This window comes from Oncorhynchus mykiss, chromosome 21, assembly GCF_013265735.2.
Source record: "Oncorhynchus mykiss isolate Arlee chromosome 21, USDA_OmykA_1.1, whole genome shotgun sequence".
Taxonomy (NCBI): domain Eukaryota; kingdom Metazoa; phylum Chordata; class Actinopteri; order Salmoniformes; family Salmonidae; genus Oncorhynchus; species Oncorhynchus mykiss.
In genome coordinates this window covers 43,675,568-43,689,553 of record NC_048585.1, presented here as the reverse complement: position 1 = coordinate 43,689,553, position 13,986 = coordinate 43,675,568, and the positions used below count along the sequence as shown (strand labels likewise).

The 13,986-nt window shown below is 51.8% G+C and overlaps 1 protein-coding gene across 1 annotated transcript in view; it reads left to right on the top strand.

The window, feature by feature from the left end:
• The window catches only part of dnah2 (dynein, axonemal, heavy chain 2), a 217,575-nt gene that overhangs the window by 151,652 nt on the left and 51,937 nt on the right, over window positions 1-13,986 (top strand). The window contains exons 47-56 of the mRNA XM_036957925.1: window positions 3,777-3,929; window positions 4,222-4,313; window positions 4,527-4,725; window positions 7,596-7,820; window positions 8,093-8,197; window positions 11,048-11,236; window positions 11,439-11,524; window positions 11,966-12,096; window positions 12,410-12,559; window positions 13,564-13,731. Coding sequence (XP_036813820.1) covers window positions 3,777-3,929; window positions 4,222-4,313; window positions 4,527-4,725; window positions 7,596-7,820; window positions 8,093-8,197; window positions 11,048-11,236; window positions 11,439-11,524; window positions 11,966-12,096; window positions 12,410-12,559; window positions 13,564-13,731 — 1,498 coding nt within the window. The remainder of the gene's footprint in view (window positions 1-3,776; window positions 3,930-4,221; window positions 4,314-4,526; window positions 4,726-7,595; window positions 7,821-8,092; window positions 8,198-11,047; window positions 11,237-11,438; window positions 11,525-11,965; window positions 12,097-12,409; window positions 12,560-13,563; window positions 13,732-13,986) is intronic.

The following is a 13,986-nucleotide window of genomic DNA, read 5'->3' as shown; positions in this document are numbered from 1 at the left end:
ACACATCCGAACCGTGAAGCACGGGGGTGGCAGCATCATGTTGTGGGGGTGCTTTGCTGCAGGAGGGACTGTTGCACCTCACAAAATAGATGGCATCATGTGAAGGAAAATTATGTTAATATATTGAAGCAACATCTCAAGACATCTCAAGACATCACCCATCAAATGGGTCTTCCAAATGGACAATGACCCCAAGCATACTTCCAAAGTTGTGGCAAAATGGCTTAAGGACAACAAAGTCAAGGAATTGAAGTGGCCATCACAAAGCCCTAACCTCAATCCTATAGAACATTTGTGGGCAGAAGTGAAAAAGCCTGTGTGAACAAACCTGACTCAGTTACACCAGCTCTGTCAGGAGGAATGGGACAAAATGACCAATCCTACCAAATACTAATTGAGTGTATGTAATCTTCTGATCCACTGGGATTAAAAGCTGAAATAAATTCAATCATTCTCTCAACTATCATTCTGACATTTCACATTCTTAAAATAATGTGGTAATCATAACTGACCTAAGACAGAGTTTAAATGTATTTGGCTATGGTGTATTTTAACTTCCAACTTCAACTGTTTATGTCACTCCCTTTGGTTCCTTCCCCAGGCGTCATTGTTTCTGTTTCTGTGTCATGTCTGTGTGCTGTTCGTGTTTCTTGTTTTGTATTATGTTACGTTTATTTATTAAAACACTCACTCCCTGAACTTGCTTCCCGACTCTCAGCGCACATCGTTACATAAACCCTCTCAATTTGGTTGGGGTCAGGGATTGTGGAGGCCAGGTCATCTGATGCAGCACTCCATCACTCTCCTTCTTGGTCAAATAGTCCTTACAAATCATAGTCTCACTAAGCGCAGACCAGATGTGATGACGAATCGCTGCAGAATGCTGTGGTTGCCATGCTGGTTAAGTGTGCCTTGATTTCTAAATAAATCACAGTGTCACCAACAAAGCACCCCCACACCATCACACCTCCTCCTCCATGCTTCACGGTGGGAACCACGCATGCAGAAATCCGTTCACTTCCTCTGCGTCTACCAAAGACACGGCGGTTGAAACCAAAAATCTCAAATGTGGACTCATCAGACCAAAGGACAGATTTTCACCGGTCTAAGCATCAATGACCCAGCATCAATAACCCAGCATCACTGACCCAGCACCCAGCATCAATAACCCAGCACCCAGCATCAATAACCAAGCACCCAGCATCACTGACCCAGCACCCAGTATCACTGACCCAGCATCAATAACCCAGCATCAATAACCCAGCACCCAGCATCACTGACCCAGCATCAATAACCCAGCACCCAACACCAATAACCCAGCATCAATAACCCAGCACCCAGCATCAATTATCCAGCACCAATAACCCAGTACCCAGCATCAATGACCCAGTACCCAGCATCAATATCCCAGCATCAATAACCCAGCACCCAGCATCATTGACCCAGTACCAAGCATCAATAACCCAGCACCCAGCATCAATAACCCAGCATCAATGACCCAGCATCAATGACCCAGCACCCAGCATCAATTACCCAGCATCAATGACCCAGCATCAATGACCCAGCACCCAGCATCAATTACCCAGCATCAATAACCCAGCATCAATGACCCAGCACCCAGCATCAATAACCCAGCATCAATAACCCAGCACCCAGCATCAATAACCCAGCACCCAGCATCAATAACCCAGCACCCAGCATCAATGACCCAGCAGTTTTGAAAGAGAACAACACAACTGAATGACCCAACACGGAGTTGGGTCAACCAAACGACCCAACATTTTGTCGAGTATGTGTATTCCTTGTATGGTTCAATAAAGACTCTCTCTCTCTCTCTCTCTCTGTCTATTCCCCTCCCTGTCTCTCTCTCTCTCTCTGTCTATTCCCCTCCCTGTCTCTCTCTCTCTCTCTGTCTATTCCCCTCCCTGTCTCTCTCTCTCTCTCTGTCTATTCCCCTCCCTGTCTCTCTCTCTCTCTCTCTGTCTATTCCCCTCCCTGTCTCTCTCTCTCTCTCTCTCTCTCTCTGTCTATTCCCCTCCCTGTCTCTCTCTCTCTCTCTCTCTCTCTCTCTCTCTGTCTATTCCCCTCCCTGTCTCTCTCTCTCTCTCTCTGTCTATTCCCCTCCCTGTCTCTCTCTCTCTCTCTCTCTCTCTCTCTCTCTCTCTCTGTCTATTCCCCTCCCTGTCTCTCTCTCTCTCTCTCTCTCTCTCTCTCTCTGTCTATTCCCCTCCCTGTCTCTCTCTCTCTCTCTGTCTATTCCCCTCCCTGTCTCTCTCTCTCTCTCTCTCTCTCTCTCTCTCTCTGTCTATTCCCCTCCCTGTCTCTCTCTCTCTCTCTCTCTCTCTCTCTCTCTGTCTATTCCCCTCCCTGTCTCTCTCTATCTCTCTCTGTCTATTCCCCTCCCTGTCTCTCTCTCTCTCTCTCTCTCTCTCTCTCTCTGTCTATTCCCCTCCCTGTCTCTCTCTCTCTCTCTCTCTCTCTCTCTCTGTCTATTCCCCTCCCTGTCTCTCTCTCTCTCTCTCTGTCTATTCCCCTCCCTGTCTCTCTCTCTCTCTCTCTCTCTCTCTGTCTATTCCCCTCCCTGTCTCTCTCTCTCTCTCTCTGTCTATTCCCCCCACCTGTCTCTCTCTCTCTCCCTCCGTGTCTCTCTCTCTCTCTCTCTCTCTCTCTCTCTCTCTCTCTCTCTGTCTATTCCCCCCCCCTGTCTCTCTCTCTCTCTCTCTCTCTCTCTCTCTCTCTCTCTCTCTCTCTCTCCCTCCCTGTCTCTCTCTCTCTCCCCCCTGTCTCTCTCTCTCTCCCTCCATGTCTCTCTCTCTCTCTCCCTCCCTGTCTCTCTCTCTCTCCCTCCCTGTCTCTCTCTCTCTCCCTCCCTGTCTCTCTCTCTCTCCCCCCCTGTCTCTCTCTCTCTCCCTCCCTGTCTCTCTCTCTCTGTCTATTCCCCCCCTGTCTCTCTCTCTCTCTCTCTCTCTCTCTCTCTGTCTATTCCCCTCCCTGTCTCTCTCTCTCTCTCTCTCTCTCCCTCCCTGTCTCTCTCTCTCTCTCTCCCTCCCTGTCTCTCTCTCTCTCTCTCTCTCTCTGTCTATTCCCCTCCCTGTTTCTCTCTCTCTCTCTCTCTCTCTCCCTCCCTGTCTCTCTCTCTCTCTCCCTCCCTGTCTCTCTCTCTCTCCCCCCCTGTCTCTCTCTCTCTCCCTCCATGTCTCTCTCTCTCTCTCCCTCCCTGTCTCTCTCTCTCTCCCCCCCTGTCTCTCTCTCTCTCCCTCCATGTCTCTCTCTCTCTCTCCCTCCCTGTCTCTCTCTCTCTCCCCCCTGTCTCTCTCTCTCTCCCTCCATGTCTCTCTCTCTCTCTCCCTCCCTGTCTCTCTCTCTCTCCCTCCCTGTCTCTCTCTCTCTCCCTCCCTGTCTCTCTCTCTCTCTCTCTCTCTCTGTCTATTCCCCTCCCTGTCTCTCTCTCTCTCTCTCTCCCTCCCTGTCTCTCTCTCTCTCTCCCTCCCTGTCTCTCTCTCTCTCCCCCCCTGTCTCTCTCTCTCTCCCTCCATGTCTCTCTCTCTCTCTCCCTCCCTGTCTCTCTCTCTCTCCCCCCCTGTCTCTCTCTCTCTCCCTCCATGTCTCTCTCTCTCTCTCCCTCCCTGTCTCTCTCTCTCTCCCCCCCTGTCTCTCTCTCTCTCCCTCCATGTCTCTCTCTCTCTCTCCCTCCCTGTCTCTCTCTCTCTCCCTCCCTGTCTCTCTCTCTCTCCCTCCCTGTCTCTCTCTCTCTCCCTCCCTGTCTCTCCACCCAGGTGAACCCCTCTGACTCTGACCACTACGGTCGTATGGTTGAGTTGTGGTTCATCTTCAGTCTCATCTGGTCCATCTGTGCCTCGGTTGACGAGGGCGGTCGTAAGACGATCGACAACTTCCTCAGGGAGATGGAGGGTACCTTCCCCAATAAGGTGGGGGCATGAAGACACACATGCACGACTGCTCTCACACACACATACACACACATACACACACACACAGTGCCTGTCACAATGAAAAAAAATCTTCATTTTATTAACATATGTTTCTAACATATTTCTCTCAATCATTTATGTTTTTGTAGTACAGTATTTTATGCACATATCAAACACATGTTTGAAATTCATTTCTAGGTTTATATTACCATACAGTATTTTGACTGTATTTATGCACAGATGTTGAACTGTGTCACTGATGTCTTGTTTTTCCCTTTGTTCCTTCCAGGACACCATCTATGAGTACTATGTGGACACGAAGAACAAGACGTGGGCCTCCTTTGAGGACAAGCTGCTCAAGGGCTGGCGCTACCCCGCTAAGTGAGTATGTGTGTGTGTGTGTGTGTGTGTGTGTGTGTGTGTGTGGTCGCGCCCTGGTCTGGCTGTGGTATTGTAAAGCGGTGTGTTTGATTTTATTCTGTTGTTTATCTGTCCTCTCTATCTCTTCTCTCAATATCATCCATCCATCTTGTCACCTTACCCAACCTCCGTTCATCTCTTTCCATCCCATCCTTCCTTCTCTCCCTCCCCCAGTGCTCCCTTCTACAAGATCATGGTTCCCACGGTGGACACGGTGCGTTACAACTTCCTGGTGCGTGCTCTGGTGACGGGGCAGTACCCGGTGTTGATGACGGGTCCGGTGGGCACAGGGAAGACCTCGGTGGCACAGAGTGTTCTGCAGGGACTGGACTCCTCCAAGTGGGCGGTCCTCACTGTCAACATGTCCTCACAGGTGAGACAGGACCGACAAACCTCGAAACAACCTTCCTGGAACCTTCCATCAATCCCCAAACCACCTAGCTGTGACATATCAGTAACTTCACAGTAACCGCCCTGCCAACCTTCATGTAACCTTCCACCAAACCAGCACAACCTTCCACCAACCTCTCAGCTTCCTCCAACCACAGTCTTGTCACGCTAACATCTATATAACGAGACATGTTACACTATTTATGCCAAACAAAATGTTCAATGTCTATTATTAAGATTTCACTGTAGATCCTACATTAGACTGTTCATGTGAGGCTTAGATATTGTAAAGCCATAATCTCCAGCTAAAAATACTTTGGACCAGCCGCCACAACTTCCAGAGGCAGAGTAGGGGGTAATAAACTATGATTAAAGTGAGTGCAGGTGTGTGTGTGTGTGTGTGTTGGTTTGCTACACCGGGTTGAACAGCCTTCACTTCAGCTCAGGTTCCTACCATTTCAGAGTACACGGCTCTCACTCACTCGCAAGGCGCCAAAATTAGCTGAGTCACGTACGTCGGGCTGCACGGCCCACCGCCCACCAACCCTGATGCTCGCACACACACACACACACACACACACACACACCCGAACACTCATTACATTACATGAGGTTGTGTGATGGAAGTCCTCATAAAAGCAGCACCACCATTATCATTATCCATCACATCCAACCATTATCATTAACATCACCTGGATAACTTGGGGAGTGGGGAGGGGGTTTGGCGGTAAAGTTGGAGAGAGAGACCATCAACTCTGTCCGTCGGTCCATCCATCTACTGTTCACTCTGTGAACCCCTCTCTGGCTCAGTCAGTCTTCTGCTGTTCCCTTTTCACTAATGTAAACCTATTTTACTCTGGCTAATACTTCTCTTCCTGTAGCTACCTTATCCCTTGTACTCTTTATACCCCCTCACCCCCTCTCTCTATCGCTTTCTCTCACACACACCCGACCGGCCCCTCTCTCTATCGCTTTCTCTCACACACACCCGACCGGCCCCTCTCTCTATCGCTTTCTCTCACACACACCCGACCGGCCCCTCTCTCTATCGCTTTCTCTCACACACACCCGACCGGCCCCTCTCTCTATCGCTTTCTCTCACACACACCCGACCGGCCCCTCTCTCTATCGCTTTCTCTCACACACACCCGACCGGCCCCTCTCTCTATCGCTTTCTCTCTCGCACACCCGACCGGCCCCTCTCTCTATCGCTTTCTCTCACACACACCCGACCGGCCCCTCTCTCTATCGCTTTCTCTCACACACACCCGACCGGCCCCTCTCTCTATCGCTTTCTCTCACACACACCCGACCGGCCCCTCTCTATCGCTTTCTCTCACACACACCCGACCGGCCCCTCTCTCTATCGCTTTCTCTCTCACACACCCGACCGGCCCCTCTCTCTATCGCTTTCTCTCTCGCACACCCGACCGGCCCCTCTCTCTATCGCTTTCTCTCACACACACCCGACCGGCCCCTCTCTCTATCGCTTTCTCTCACACACACCCGACCGGCCCCTCTCTCTATCGCTTTCTCTCACACACACCCGACCGGCCCCTCTCTCTATCGCTTTCTCTCTCGCACACCCGACCGGCCCCTCTCTCTATCGCTTTCTCTCACACACACCCGACCGGTCCCTCTCTCTATCGCTTTCTCTCTCGCACACCCGACCAGCCCCTCTCTCTATCGCTTTCTCTCACACACACCCGACCGGCCCCTCTCTCTATCGCTTTCTCTCACTCACACCCGACCGGCCCCTCTCTCTATCGCTTTCTCTCTCGCACACTCGACCGGCCCCTCTCTCTATCGCTTTCTCTCTCGCACACCCGACCGGCCCCTCTCTCTATCGCTTTCTCTCACACACACCCGACCGGCCCCTCTCTCTATCGCTTTCTCTCACACACACCCGACCGGCCCCTCTCTCTATCGCTTTCTCTCACACACACCCGACCGGCCCCTCTCTCTATCGCTTTCTCTCTCGCACACCTGACCGGCCCCTCTCTCTATCGCTTTTTCTCACACACACCCGACCGGCCCCTCTCTCTATCGCTTTCTCTCACTCACACCCGACCGGCCCCTCTCTCTTTCGCTTTCTCTCTCGCACACTCGACCGGCCCCTCTCTCTATCGCTTTCTCTCTCGCACACCCGACCGGCCCCTCTCTCTATCGCTTTCTCTCACACACACCCGACCGGCCCCTCTCTCTATCGCTTTCTCTCACACACACCCGACCGGCCCCTCTCTCTATCGCTTTCTCTCACACACACCCGACCGGCCCCTCTCTCTATCGCTTTCTCTCTCACACACCTGACCGGCCCCTCTCTCTATCGCTTTTTCTCACACACACCCGACCGGCCCCTCTCTCTATCGCTTTCTCTCACACACACCTGACCGGCCCCTCTCTCTATCGCTTTCTCTTTCGCACACCCGACCGGCCCCTCTCTCTATCGCTTTCTCTCACACACACCCGACCGGCCCCTCTCTCTATCGCTTTCTCTCTCGCACACCCGACCGGCCCCTCTCTCTATCGCTTTCTCTCTCGCACACCCGACCGGCCCCTCTCTCTATCGCTTTCTCTCACACACACCCGACCGGCCCCTCTCTCTATCGCTTTCTCTCTCGCACACCCGACCGGCCCCTCTCTCTATCGCTTTCTCTCTCGCACATCCGACCGGCCCCTCTCTCTATCGCTTTCTCTCACACACACCCGACCGGCCCCTCTCTCTATCGCTTTCGCTCTCTTTCTCTCTCTCACACACACACACACACACACACACACACACACACACACAGTCCCCCTCTGTCTCCCCATCTAACCAGTCCCCCCCCCTCCCCTCTGTCTCCACCTGTTCAGACCACGTCCAACAACGTACAGGCCATCATTGAGAGTCGTGTGGAGAAGAGGACTAAAGGTGTATATGTGCCTGTGGGAGGTAAGCGCATGCTGGCCTTCCTGGACGACCTGAACATGCCGGCCAACGACGACTTTGGCTCCCAGCCTCCCCTGGAGCTGCTCCGCCTCTGGATCGACTACGGCTTCTGGTACGACCGGCAGAAACAGACCCTCAAGTGTGTCAAGGTGAGATGAGAGGGGTGGGGGGTACGAGAAGCCGTGTGTCGGGGGGGAGGGGGGGGGACGACTCGTTATTACTAAGAACTTAGTTCCCTCTCCTTAGGTATCTATTTTTAGGGATTTTGTTTTCGGACAGTTGTGTGTGTGTGTTGAATTAATATTTTGGTTTATGTGTGTGCTGCACATGTTCATGCATTCTATGCAGACTGCCTGTGTGAATTTGTTTGTGCTGAATGGGCTGTTTTAACCCTTGTGTGTGTGTGTGTGTGTGTGTACAGGACATGTTCCTGCTGGCGTCTATGGGTCCACCTGGTGGGGGGAGGACTCACATCTCAGGCCGCCTGCAGAGCCGCTTCAACCTCATCAACATGACCTTCCCTACTGTCAGTCACACACACACAACCACATAACCACACACACACACAACCACATAACCACACACACACACACACAACCACATAACCACACACACACACACACAACCACACACACACACACACAACCACACACACACACACACACACAACCACATAACCACACACACACACACACAACCACATAACCACACACACACACACACACAACCACATAACCACACACACACACACACACACACACACAACCACATAACCACACACACACACATAACCACACACACAACCACATAACCACCCACACACACACACACAACCACATAACCACACACACACACACACACAACCACACACACACACAACCACATAACCACACACACACACACACACACACACATTTATTCAGCTTCTGCTCAATGCTGCTTTCTCCTCCTCTACAATCTTTCCCCTCCTCTTTCTCCACCTCTTCTCTGCTAGTCACCTCCCTCCTTCTTCATCGCCTACATTCCTCACCACCTCTTTTTCTCCTCTTCCCCTCCCTGTCCTCCTCATCTCCTTCTCCTCTTCTCTCCCTGTCCTCCTCATCTCCTTCTCCTCTTCTCTCCCTGTCCTCCTCATCTCCTTCTCCTCTTCTCTCCCTGTCCTCCTCATCTCCTTCTCCTCTTCTCTCCCTGTCCTCCTCATCTCCTTCTCCTCTTCTCTCCCTGTCCTCCTCATCTCCTTCTCTTCTTCTCTCCCTGTCCTCCTCATCTCCTCTCTCTCTTCTCTCCCTGTCCTCCTCATCCCCTCTCTCTCTTCTCTGTGTGTTTCAGGTCAGTCAGTATCACTGCAGAGCCATGTTTCCTGATAATGAGTCTGTTCTTTCTCTGACACGTTATCCTCCTTCATCATCCTTTCTCTCTCTCTCTCTCTCTCACCCCACCCACACTCTCTCTTTCTCTCTCTCTCTCTCTCGCTTTCTCACCCCACCCTGTCTCTCTTTCTCTATCTCTTTCTCTTCATCTCAGCAGAATTCCCCTGATTATCCTTATGGTGATGATGATAATGACAACAAGTAAAATGTGCCACTGCACCCTCATTTAGAAGACAGGAAAAGCATGCTGGATGGGATGTCTCCTTTTCCTTTCATTTTTCTGTCGGCTTCTCCCTTTTCTCTCTCTCTGACGTCTCTTTTTTGATCACTCCTCCCCCCACCTCCCACCTCACCCCTCTTCTCTCCTCATCTTTCTTTTCAATTATCACTCTTCTTCTGCTCTGAGTTATGTCTCCATCTGATATGTTCTCACTTTCTCCCTCTTTCTCCTCTCGAACCGTCTCTCCTCTGACATGTGTCCTCCTTCACTCCTTTCTCTCACTCTCTCATCTGTTGCATCCTTCCTCTCTCCCCCTGCTCTCTCCATCCTCTTCCTCTATCCTCTCCCCTGCTCTCTCCATCCTCTTCCTCTATCCTCTACCCTGCTCTCTCCATCCTCTTCCTCTATCCTCTCCCCTGCTCTCTCCATCCTCTTCCTCTCCCCTGCTCTCTCCATCCTCTTCCTCTATCCTCTCCCCTGCTCTCTCCATCCTCTTCCTCTCCCCTGCTCTCTCCATCCTCTTCCTCTATCCTCTCCCCTGCTCTCTCCATCCTCTATCCTCTCCCCTGCTCTCTCCATCCTCTTCCTCTCCTCTCCCCTGCTCTGTCAATCCTCTTCCTCTATCCTCTCCCCTGCTCTCTCCATCCTCTTCCTCTATCCTCTCCCCTGCTCTCTCCATCCTCTTCCTCTCCCCTGCTCTCTCCATCCTCTTCCTCTATCCTCTCCCCTGCTCTCTCCATCCTCTTCCTCTCCCCTGCTCTCTCCATCCTCTTCCTCTATCCTCTCCCCTGCTCTCTCCATCCTCTATCCTCTCCCCTGCTCTCTCCATCCTCTTCCTCTCCTCTCCCCTGCTCTGTCAATCCTCTTCCTCTATCCTCTCCCCTGCTCTCTCCATCCTCTTCCTTTATCCTCTCCCCTGCTCTCTCCATCCTCTTCCTCTCCTCTCCCCTGCTCTGTCAATCCTCTTCCTCTCCCCTGCTCTCTCCATCCTCTTCCTCTATCCTCTCCCCTGCTCTGTCAATCCTCTTCCTCTCCCCTGCTCTCTCCATCCTCTTCCTCTCCTCTCCCCTGCTCTCTCCATCCTCTTCCTCTATCATCTCCCCTGCTCTCTCATCCTCTTCCTCTATCCTCTCCCCTGCTCTCTCCATCCTCTTCCTCTATCCTCTCCCCTGCTCTCTCCATCCTCTTCCTCTATCCTCTCCCCTGCTCTCTCCATCCTCTTCCTCTCCTCTCCCCTGCTCTCTCCATCCTCTTCCTTTATCCTCTCCCCTGCTCTCTCCATCCTCTTCCTCTCCTCTCCCCTGCTCTCTCCATCCTCTTCCTCTCCTCTCCCCTGCTCTCTCCATCCTCTTCCTCTCCTCTCCCCTGCTCTCTCCATCCTCTTCCTCTATCCTCTCCCCTGCTCTCTCCATCCTCTTCCTCTATCCTCTCCCCTGCTCTCTCCATCCTCTTCCTCTATCCTCTCTCCATCCTCTTCCTCTATCCTCTCCCCTGCCTCTCTTATCAATTTTCACACTTTCTCTCTCTCAACTCGGTCAGGTGTACATGTTTACTCCTCTTTCACTCCTCTCCCCCTCTCCAAGAGTCTCAGATCAAGCACATCTACGTCACTATGATCACTCAGAAGCTCTTGTGCTCTCCCTTCCTCTCCTCCTGCACCCCCGCTCTCCTCTTTCATCCCTCCCTCCCTCACCTCCCCCTTCTTCTCCTCCTGCACCCCCGCTCTCCTCTTTCATCCCTCCTTCCCTCCCTCCCTCACCTCCCCTCTCCTCTCCTCTCTCTCCAGGAGTCTCAGATCAAGCGTATCTATGGTACTATGATCAACCAGAAGCTGCAGGAGTTTGAGGAGGAGGTGAAGCCTATAGGTTCCGTCCTGACTCAGGCCACCTTGGAGCTCTACTACTCTACCGTCGCCCGCTTCCTGCCCACACCCGCCAAGATACACTACCTCTTCAACCTCAGAGACATCTCCAGGGTAGGGGCTACACACACACACACACACACACACACACACGCACGCCATGACATACACACACGCGCGCGCCAGTCATACTGAATGCGTCGACTCTCACTCAATCTCTCTTAATCCTGGTGTTCAGTGTCTGGGGTTTAGGCATAGATTAACAGTGAACTTGTGTTTCTGTGCGTCAATAAGCTGTCGTCTCCTCCTCGTCTAGGTGTTCCAGGGTTTACTGCGAGCTCACAGAGACTTCCACGACACCAAGCAGAGCATCACCAGACTGTGGATACACGAGTGCTTCAGGTATACTGCTCTCTATCCCTCGTTATAAACTGGCTGGTCCCAGCCCTGAATGCTGATTGGCGGTCAGTCATGGTATACCACGGGTTTGACAAAACAGTTATTTTTACTGCTCTACTTACTTTGGTAACCAGTTATAAAATAGTAATAAGGCACCTCAGAGGTTTGTGGTAGATGGCCAAATATACCAGGGCTAAGGGCTGTATCCAGGCACTCCGCGTTGCGTCTTGCCTAAGAACAGCCCTTAGCCGCGGTGTATTGGCCGTATACCACACCCCCTCGGGGTAGCTTAAATATATTATAATAAGACATAGGATAAGAGAAGCATTCATTGTACCCAAGGAGACAATAGTCTCTACCACTACAGTATATACTGTGTGCGTTCTGTCTGCCTGGGTGACATGCAGCACGGACTCCTCCGGTCTCCTCTCTCCCCATCCCCAGGGTGTTCTCAGACCGTCTGGTGGACCAGAGTGACACAGAGGCCTTCGTAGGGCTGCTGGCTGAGAAACTAGGCTCTCTGTTTGAACTCACCTACCACAGCATCTGCCCCAACAAACAACCACCCATATTCGGTACTAACAAACGCTCACTCGCGTTATCACACACACACACAGACAGACACACACACACATACAGGGGACTGGGAGGATGGGATGGATTGTTCTTTAACTAGTCTGAGTGATGAATGGATGTGTGTGTACATTGACAAGCGGACTGGATGAAGGATCGATTTAGGTATTGATTGATGAGTGGTTTGTAATTAGTAGACTGGTTGGTTGGTTGATTGATTACAACAGCTCTGTCTCCCGAGAGTTGTTCACAGACGTCTTGTATGTCAATATAACTACGTGTGTGTGTTTGCGCGCGTGTGTCTCTCTCTCTCAGGGGACTTCCTGAAGGAGCATCGTGTGTATGAGGATCTAGTGGACTTGAAGACGTTGAAGAGTTTCATGGAGTCTCAGCTGGAGGACTACAACCTGACCCCTGGAGTGGTACCCATGTCCCTGGTTCTGTTCAGGGACGCCGTAGAACACAGTGAGTAGTAGGACAGATCGATCGTCTATGAGGATAATCATAGTCAGTATAGCCAGTAATAATAATAAGCCAGATAATAATCACAGTGGTTGTAGAGGGTGCAACAGGTCAGCACCTCAGAAGTAAATGTCAGTAAAAAGTAAATGTCAGTTGGCTTTTCATAGCCTATCATTAAGAGTATCTCTACCGCTCCTGCTGTCTCTAGAGAGTTCAAAACAGCAGGTCTGGGACAGGTAGCACGTCCGGTGAACAGGTCAGGGTTCCATAGCCTCAGGCAGAACAGTTGAAACTGGAGCAGTAGCACGGCCAGGTGGACTGGGGACAGCAAGGAGTCATCATGCCAGGTAGTCCTGAGACATGGTCATAGGGCACAGGTCCTCACACACACACACACACACACAGAGAGAGAGAGAGAGAATACTTAAATTCACACAGGACACCGGATAAGACACATAAGCCCCCCAACACATAAACTACTGCAGCATAAATACTGGAGGCTGAGACAGGAGGGGTCGGGAGACACTGTGGCCCCATCCGAGGACACCCCCGGACAGGGCCAAACAGGCAGGATATAACCCCACCCACTTTGCCAAAGCACAGCCCCCACACCACTAGAGGGATATCTTCAACCACCAACTTACCATCCTGAGCCGAGTATAGCCCATAAAGATCTCCGCCACGGCACAACCCAAGGGGGGCGACAACCCAGACAGGAAGATCACGTCAGCGACTCAACCCACTCAAGTGACACACCCTTCCTCGGGACGGCATGGAAGAGCACCAGCAAGCCAGTGACTCAGCCCCTGTAAAAGGGTTAGAGGCAGAGAATCCCAGTGGAGGGAGGGGAACCGGCCAGGCAGAGACAGCAAGGGCGGTTTGTCGCTCCAGAGCCTTTCCGTTCACCTTCACACTCAGGTTAGGGATGGGTGTTGGTGTTTAGCTTTGCTGAGCATACAAACAACGTGTGTGCGCGCGTGTGTGTGTGTGTGTGTGCGTTCCCTCAGTAACCCGTGTGGTGCGTGTGATCAGCCAGCCCAGAGGGAACATGCTGCTGGTGGGCATCGGGGGCTCAGGCAGACAGAGCCTTTCCAAGATGGCCGCCTCCATCTGTGAGTACCTGGTCTTCCAGGTGGAAGTCACCAAGCAGTACCGCAAGCAGGAGTTCAGAGAGGGTAAGAGACCATTAAACATGACCTAGTACCAGCACATGGGTTTTAATACTTTTTAAAATCATTTCAAATACTTCATCTGAGCTTGATTGAGCTTGCCTAGCACAATGGAACCAATGAGGGGGAGACTTTCTAGTCAACTGCACTACAGAGGTATGAGACAGAGGTATATATTTGGACCTGTTCTGCAAGAGAAATTTGTCAAATTTGGTTGATCTGCCAACAGCAAGGCATTTGTTTAGAACAGGGGTCTTCAAC